Here is an 8,928-nt window from a genome sequence, read left to right on the forward strand (position 1 = left end):
CTACACCTTCACTATAAAAGTCTTTCTCCAGCTTCTATCGGTGGAGCCTTCCTAATCACTTCCAGTTTGGTGCTACCTGATTCAAATCAATTTTTGCACAAATAAACTATTAAAAATTTAAACTATTAAAAATTATGCCTCGGTCCATCTTTTTAACAACATATTCTTTGTTCCTGGCTCTGCATTCTCCAAACATTTGTCCTTTGAATATGTGTTTTGTTCTCTCTTGAATATCCTTTGCCACTTAGCAACTCATTCTCATCTTTTATTCTCTGCTCAGATTTGTCTTCTATGAAGCCTTTTAGACTTCTTCCATCACTTTCTGGACACCCACAATAATTTGTGTAAGCCTCTATTTCAGCATCACTGACTAAACTGTACTATAATTGTTTATTCCACTAGACTGTGAACTGCCTGAGAACAGGTGCTGGATTTTCATTTTTGTACCTCAGGAGAGGCATAGCACCATATCCATTCATTCATTCATTCATTCATTCGTTCATCATATCTACCCTGTGAAATGCTCTGTGATAGGTGTCTGAGAATAGAGCAGGAAGCACACTTCTCAGGAGCTAATGGTCTGCCATAGATAGCACTTTAAAAAGCAAAAAGACAGAAGTCATAGAAAGAAAAAGACACATAATGAGACTGGGGACAAGCAGACAGGTGCAGATCTTTATGAAATAACTGCCATTTTTATGGTGTTCTACAACATTGCCAGTAAAGACCTGTGTTCTGTTGTTTTAAAGCTTAAATGGGAAATATGTTTTGGCATTTACCCTTGGGGTTAAATGAAGTAGAAGGTAGAAATTAATACACAATAAGTTATATCATGTGTTATTTTAAAACCAAGCAGCATAAGCCATTTTTATTATCCTATTAACTAGGTCTTTGACTTTTTAAGTAGTTTAAATCAACCATAGTTAAGAGTTCTGTTTTGCTATGAATTGTGAACATTTTTCTAAATAATCAGCTTATACATTATATATCTATATCTGTAAATCTTTTCCAGAAGTGTTCAGATTGACAACAAACCAACAGAAATACAAAATACATAGACCAGAACAAGTCAGTCTATTGCACTGAATACTGCAGTTTCGCAGAAATATTTTTAAAAATATTTTCACCATTCTGAAGGATCATATTATTATATAAAAAATAACACTTTAAAGAAATGGACACTAGTATTGTTTTCTTCTTATCTACAGTAAAAGGTTTAGAGCTAGTCTAAGAAGAGTGCTTTCTGCAACCTTATCTTAAGACTTTTCTGGTAATTTCTTAAAAACATTAACAATTTAAATAAAATGAAAAGATAGTAACTAAAGAAGCAAGTGTGGCTATTTCATGATATCCTAAATGCTCATGATAGTGTTTAAGGTTCACTAACATCCATCGGTCATCTGGGGAACTGTTTTCTTGTCCACATAAACTGATGCATTTCCCTTCAGGTTTATTGTACTCTCCCACAAAGACGCAATGCATCCATCAACACTGCCATTAAATTACTCATTAATAGCAATAAACAGCATAGTATAATGGGTACCTTCAGCAAATATAATGCCCACTTCTGTAAGTCAAGCTGTTTAATATAATTTGATATGCCATTTTATTTTAATTAGCTTTATGAAGGTATAATTTACATATGATAAAATTCACTATTTAAGTGCACAGTTCTACAAGTTTGATCACTATATACAGCTGTATAACTACCTCCTTAATCAAGATACAGAACAAGAGTTCTCTTTCCTTCAACTCTACCCTGGCAACTGATTTGTTTTCTGTCCCAACAGTTTGCCTCTTCAAAAATAAAAGCACACAGTAAGTATTCCTTTGTGTCTGCCTTCTTTCACTTGCTTCTGAGCTCATAATGCTTCTGAGATTTATCTATTTTGTATCATGTATCAACAGCTCATCCTTCTTATAGTTGACTAGTATTCCATTGTATGAATACATCACAATCTGTTATTCATTCAATGGTTAATAAAGTTCAGGCTGTTTCCAGTCTGGAGCTATTACGAATAAAATGAGTACAGATACATTTTTCTTGGGTAAATCCTTAGGAGTGAGATAGCTGGGTCTTACAGTAAGTTTAACAATGTGTGAGTTGTAGGTGCTCCACATGCTTACTGACACTTGGTGTTGGTACTGTCAACCTTCTAAATTTTAGTGATCCTAATGAATACACAGTGACATCTCACTGTGGTTTTAACTTGCATTTTCCTAATGATTAAAGATCCTGAGTATTTTTTCATGTGCTTACTGGTCATTCGCATATCTTCTTTGGTGAAGAATCTAGATTTCTCATTTTTTCACTTGTGTTGTTTATCTTCTCATTAATAAGTTGTAAGAGTTCTCTGTGTATAGCGGATTAAAGTTCTATAATCAGCTTCTGTTTTGCAAATTTTCCTCCTAATTTGTGGCTTCTTCATTTTCTTTATAGTGTCTTTCAGAGAAGAAAAGTGTTTAATTTTAAGAAAGATTAATTTATCAATTCTTCTCTTGAGTTGCTTTTTACATTAAAATAAATCTTGGCTAACCCAAAGTCACAAAGATTTTTCTCATTTTCTTTCAGAAATGGTACAGGTTTAGCACTTACATATAGGTGCATAATACATTTTGAATTGCATATGGTGTAAATGAGTTCAGAGGCTTGTCACCCCAAGATATGCTTCTTTGGCATACTGATTATCTTGAGTTAATGCACTTGAGAAACAATAAATATAAGGGCACTCTGACCCTCCTTTTCTTCCTGAAAGCAGGAGATAAAACTCCCAGGTGAAAGGTACCCTCCCTACAGCAGGAGAAAGGAAGACATTCTTACCACTAGACAAAAGGAATGTGGGGTCAAGAAATCTGTAAAAACAAACTTTGTTAAATTAACCCTTATCTCCCTAGTTACTTTACCATTTACTATCCTTAGCCTAAACCCCTCTGTCTTGTCAATTATTCATAAATTTGTTTGTCGAGAAGGTATAAAAGCTTCCAGCTCTGATCATTTCTGCAGATCTCCATTCATTCTCTTGTGCAGGTTCCCAAGTACATGTAAAAATTTAATAAAATTTGTATGCCTTTCTCCTGTTAATCTGTCTTATGTCAGTTTAACTTTCAGACCCAGCCAAAGACTCTAAGAGGGAAGAAGAGAATTTTCTCCTACCCTACAGATGCAAGGTAAGATTCAAGTCCTTCTTTTTTCTTGCATATGGATGAATATCCAACTGTTCCAGAATTATCTGTTGAAAAGACTATCTTCCTCCCACTGAATTACTTTGGATGTGGAGTTCAGAGCAGCCTTTACTCTAGTCAGTGAGGGGAGGGAGCAGTCTCAATCTCTTCTATTCATATTCCTTTGATTATTGATAACATTTGTAATTCTGGAAAAGAAATACTTCTCTCATTGGCCCTAAAGAACCTTCTTTTCTTTGGCAAACATGCTGGTCTCATTACCAGAAAAGGTAGATTGAAACGAGAGGACTTCCTACAAGTCAGTAACCAAAACAACAAAAACCCAGTTAAAAAATGGGCAAAAGACTTAAATAAACATTTCTCCAAAAATATACAAATGGCCAACAAACATATGAAAAGATGTTCAACATCAGTAATCATTAGGGAAATGCAAATCAAAACACAATGAGTTATCACCTCACAGCCATTAGGATGGCTACCATCAAAAACCCAGAAAATAACAAGTGTTGGTGAGGAAGCGGAAAAATTGAAACCTTTGTGCACTGTTGATGGTGGGAATGTAAAATGGTATAGCTGCTATGGAAAACAGTAGGGAAATTATTCAAAAAATTAAAAATAGAATTATGATATGATGCAGCAATTCCACTTCTGGGTATATAATCAAAAGAATTAAAAGGAGGGTCTCGAAGAGGTATTTGTACACCCATGTTCATAGTAGTATTATTCACAAGAAAGGTAGAACCAACTCTAAACACTCACATATGAATGGATGAACAAAATGTGATATATACATACAATGGAATATTATTCAGTCTTAAAAAAGAATGAAATTTTGGTACATGCTACAACGTGGATGAACCTTGAAACATTATGCTAAGTGAAATAAGTCAGTCACAGTAAGACAAATGCTGCATAATTCCACTTATGTGAGGTATCTGGAGTAGTCAAACTCATAGAAACAGAATGGTGGTGCCAGGCACTGAAGAGGGAGAAATGGGAGTTATTGTTTAACGGGTATAAAGTTTTAATTTTGCAAGATGAAAATGTTCTGGAGATTGGTTGCACAACAACGTGAACACTTAATTCTGAAGTGTACACTTAAAAATGATTAAGATGGGTCTACGGCCATGCCACCCTGAACGTGCCCGATCTCATCTGATCTTGGAAACTAAGGACGGTCAGGCCTGCTCAGTACTTGGATGGGAGACCACCTTGGAATACCAGGTGTTGTAGGCATTTTAAAAAATGATTAAGATGGTAAATTTTACGTTATATGCATTTTACCACAATTAAAAACACACACAAAAATGTGAGAGCACTGCAATTGGTGTGTTTGTTTGTTTCCCTAATGTAAGCTACCCACCAGGGCATTTAAATAGCCCATTAGCTTACATGGATTGTTTGGCACAATGAACAACCTACACCAAGATGGATTAAAAGGAGATTTGATGAATTTCAACCTTAAGCATTAAAACTAAAAAAAGCATATTGGAACTTTGGAAGAAAATCTTAGAAAAGATATAAGAAGCTGTAAAATAAAATACTACGAAAACTCCATCAGTTACAAAGAATTTCTGACTTCCTCATGTTATAATACAAGGATCAGCAGTAAAACTTTAAAAATCTAAAGAAAGGATAAAAAAAGAACTCTGTTTTTATTTAATGATTAGCACATATGTTGAAAGCATTGTCTTTCCTACAGACAGTCTTGGAGAGAAATCAACCTCTAAGACATAGCTGCAACTCAGAACATAAATGAAGACAAAATCCTTGGGACCTGTGGAAGGAAGACAGGAATCCCTGAAGAGCCCACAGGGATTAGGAGCAATCCTAGAGAGTTACTGAAACTAGTATTAAAATCTTCTTAAAATTTTTTTTAAACATTTGATCTGCAAACCTTTCACCTAATCCTTCTTATAAAAATGTCCCTAAATGCTTCTTCCACAGGACAAGGAGGACTACTGGAGATGATGTATGCTGACTAAAGTCCTTCTCTGTTACAAAGGACCTAAAAACAGCTTAGCATTGCCTTCAACATCCAGCAGGTAAATGAGTCACTGAGCTTAGGTAAAGGTTTTGTGAAACCTCTTTCTGAGGCTCAACTGAGTTCAGAAAAATAAAAAAAAATTTTAAGTGGGCTATATTCCACCACAGAGCTGACAGAGGCTTCCCTAACGCAAGAATTCACCATGATCAGGGCAGAAATGATCCATATATTACCTTCAACTGCTCCAAGGCAAAAGGTGAACCATCTTGTTGTAAATTTTCAATGATCTGTTCCACAGTATTGGCTGAGAACCAACTGTAAGGAAGGAAACAAATGATTTCACCAATGCATGATTTCTTTTTCTGACACAACAATGAACCTAAACACAGGCTTCCCCCAAGCTTCATTTCAATAATGAAAAAATTTCCAACCTATTTTACAGGATAATGAAATAAAACATTGCTTCTCTGGGATGGTGTTTGCAGTCCACCTTCACTAATGCAAAATAAAGCCTGAATTTTCTCTTTTGCTTTGTTGCATCTTTTATATGTAAATAAATGATATATTAACTGCTAAAAACTGACGCTTCTAAAATGTAGAGATACTTATTTTCCAATAGCTTTTCTCCTCTTTTGTGTTCCTTAAGCCAGTCTGTCAATCTCTCAAATCACCGCATAAAACCATTTGCTGATCAACTTGATAAGACCTTCAGAGAAGATCACTTTACAAGATAAAAGATTAATTAATCTAACTGTTATTTTCAAGCCTCTCTTCCCCATTACAAAAAAATGTATTGCACTAAAATGAATCCCTGTGACAGATTACTAAAATGGATTTATTTGCCCTTGAAAGAGTGGGCAAGAAGCTATTTTCAAAGGTAAGTAAAAATAAAAGCACTATCTGATCTCAAGAATGCAGTGCATTATCAAACAAAATTATAATGTTAGCAAATTCAATTAGATACAGCCTTTCCAAAAGAACAGATTTGAGATCTCTAAGTACCTGTTTATTTTGTCCATGTGTTCAAATATATAAGACTTGTCCTGATCAATCCTGGACTGTTTGAAAAGAAAAATGTTTAAATTAATTTGGAGTAACTCAAACCTTTTTAATAATTTCATTTTTAATAATATGTTTTGTGACTTTCAAATTACACCTGAGAGTCTCATAAATAACTACCATTATGTTCAAAATTCAAACAGGATGTATTTTATTTCAGACCAGATCTTAAATGTGTCAAAGGCAAAAAATGTTCTTGCATTTTTATTTTTACATCATTATATATGATACATTATCATTCAAGTATATCAATAAATTTAAGAACTGTAAGGGACCTACGAAGTCATTCTGCCCAAATTTCCATGTGATACAGAAATTCCTACCACATCCCCAATACTCCCGCAGCACTGACCTCCAGGGTGTACCTTAGGAAGGAACTCACAAGTGTTTGAACAACTAAAATTAAAAATTTTTTAATGCTAGACCAAAAATAAGCCCTCCCATTTTCTAATTCTAGTTAATCTCTCTTCTACCTTAATCTTTTCTCTCATACGGTAGTTTTGTGCCCCCTCACAATCCAGGTCCTTCTAATGAATGCACAGTTCCAGTGTATCAAGGTCATTCTTAAAGTGTGTAATGCAAAACTTAGCTGCAGGTGTGGCTGAGTAATAGCAAAGTACAGGAGGGCTCCATAGATCCTTGTTTGTTTTGGATACAATGCTTTTACTAGAACTAATCCTGGGTTAGTTTGGGGGCAGTCCTATTAGGCTGCTGATTTACACTAAGCAGTTAAAACATTTTTAACTGGTGCCATTGTAAACTATATTTCTCCCATCTTGTATTTATGAATTTTGTATTTTGAACTAAAATTCAAGATTTTTACTTATCTGTACTGTGATATGGTGATTTAAAATAAGAAATATATATTTGGTCTTCCATTACACAGCTGCCAAAACCCTTGGAATATCCTAAACAGAGCACCTTTTATTGTATTTGGTTTTCTGTCCTCTCAGTTCCTGAAACAAAGGTGGAGTGGTTTTTTTTTATTATTATTATTCATAACAAGTCCCCTTCAACCACATAGGTTGTTTATGTTAACAAGGTTAAGTTTTGGAAAGCCCCAAAGGATGGAGGTAGGTTGCCAAGAAAATCAACCAGGTGATTAGAGAGTTGGAACTTTCAGTCCTATCACCCATCTCACCCACCAATTCCTTCCCTTAAGCTCCAGTGAGGGTAAAGGGGCTGGAGATAGAGTCAGATTACCAATAGCCAATGATTTAATCAATCATGCCTATGTAATAATGAAGCCTACACAAGAACCCCCAAAAAGGATGGGTTTGGAGAGCTTCCAGGTTGGTGAACATATCCACATTTGGCGAGATGTACCTCAACATCATGAGGACAGAGAAGCTCCTGCATTTGAGACCCTTCTGGACCTTGCTCTTCATTTATATCCTTTACTGTATCTTTTATAATAAACCGATAAACATTAAGTATTTCCCTGAGTTTTGGGAGACATTCTTAAAAATTATCAAACTCAAGGAGTAGATTGTGAGAACGTGGATTTACAGCTAGTCAGTCAGAAGTACAAGTGACAACGTGAGACTTATGACTGATGTCTGAAGTGGGGTTAGTATTGTGGGACTGGGTCCTTAAGTTGTGGGATCTGAAGCTAACTCCAGACAGATAGTGTTAGCATTGAAATAAATTACAGGACACACAACTGGTATCACAGAAAATTGCTTGATGCATGGAAAACCCATACATCTGGTGTCAGAAGTATTGTGAATATGGTAGTAATGTGAGAGTAAAGAAAAACACAGGGAGTATTTTCCCCATACATCTATTAAATTTCACATTGTTGCTATTAAACAGATCACTCTAAACTTAAAGGGTTTTTTTACCCATATTCTTTTACTGAATTTATTCTGTTAGTTTGGTATCAATTTGATCAAAATGCTGTCAACATTCTCATCCAAATCACTGAGAAAAATACTGAATAAAACAAGACCAAGACTCATTAACACCTACATATGTAACAGAACTCTGGTAAGGCCCTTCAACTCCCACACGCTACAATCCATTCCATATTTACTCAAGTTGACAACATGAGAGATTGTCAAATGCTTTGACAAAATCTGATGAATCTTCACATGCTCTATGTTCATAGTCACTGCACTGAGTACTCAGGGGCCCTGTATTCATGTTCTTCAGTTCTGGGTAATTTTTTTGCACTGTCTTTCTAAATACTTCCTCCCATCTTCTGTTAGAAATTCCAAATAATTATATACTGGACCTACTGTAATAATGTTCCATTCGAGAGGTCCTCAAATGTCATTGTCTACAGGTTCTTTTTCTTTTAATGTACTGCTTGGAAGTAGAATAATGCTATGGACTCAATGTTATTGATCCCTCCCAAATTCATATTGAATCTTAACCCCCAATGTGATGGTATCTGGAGTTGGGGACTTTGAGAGGTAAATAGGGCAAGAGGGTAGAACCCTCATGATGGAATTAGTGCCCTTCTAAGAAGAGATCTGAGAAAACTCACTTTAATTCTCTCTGCTGTGTGCAGATACAGCAAGGCACCTTCCATCTGCAAACCAGGAAGGATGTCCTCACTGGGAACCTAACTGGTTGGCATTTTGATCTTGAACTTCCCAGCCTCCAGAACTGTGAGAAATAAGTTTCTGTTGTTTAAGCCACCCAGTCTATGGTATTTTTGTTATAGCTGTCCAAACCAATGAAGACAGATGGTA

General features: G+C 35.4%; 1 protein-coding gene and 1 pseudogene across 1 annotated transcript in view; one reads left to right on the top strand and one right to left on the bottom strand.

Moving 5' to 3' along the window:
- HIBCH (3-hydroxyisobutyryl-CoA hydrolase) overlaps window positions 1-8,928 on the bottom strand; it is a 73,973-nt gene that overhangs the window by 14,415 nt on the left and 50,630 nt on the right. The window contains exons 11-12 of the mRNA XM_015596791.2: window positions 6,173-6,228; window positions 5,404-5,485 (exon numbers count right to left, since the gene is read on the bottom strand). Of these exons, the coding sequence (XP_015452277.1) occupies window positions 5,404-5,485; window positions 6,173-6,228 (138 nt within the window). The remainder of the gene's footprint in view (window positions 1-5,403; window positions 5,486-6,172; window positions 6,229-8,928) is intronic.
- Window positions 4,301-4,419, top strand: LOC112470621 (annotated as a pseudogene).

The sequence above is a fragment of the Pteropus alecto genome, unplaced genomic scaffold (genome assembly GCF_000325575.1).
Source record: "Pteropus alecto unplaced genomic scaffold, ASM32557v1 scaffold3, whole genome shotgun sequence".
NCBI classification, from domain to species: domain Eukaryota; kingdom Metazoa; phylum Chordata; class Mammalia; order Chiroptera; family Pteropodidae; genus Pteropus; species Pteropus alecto.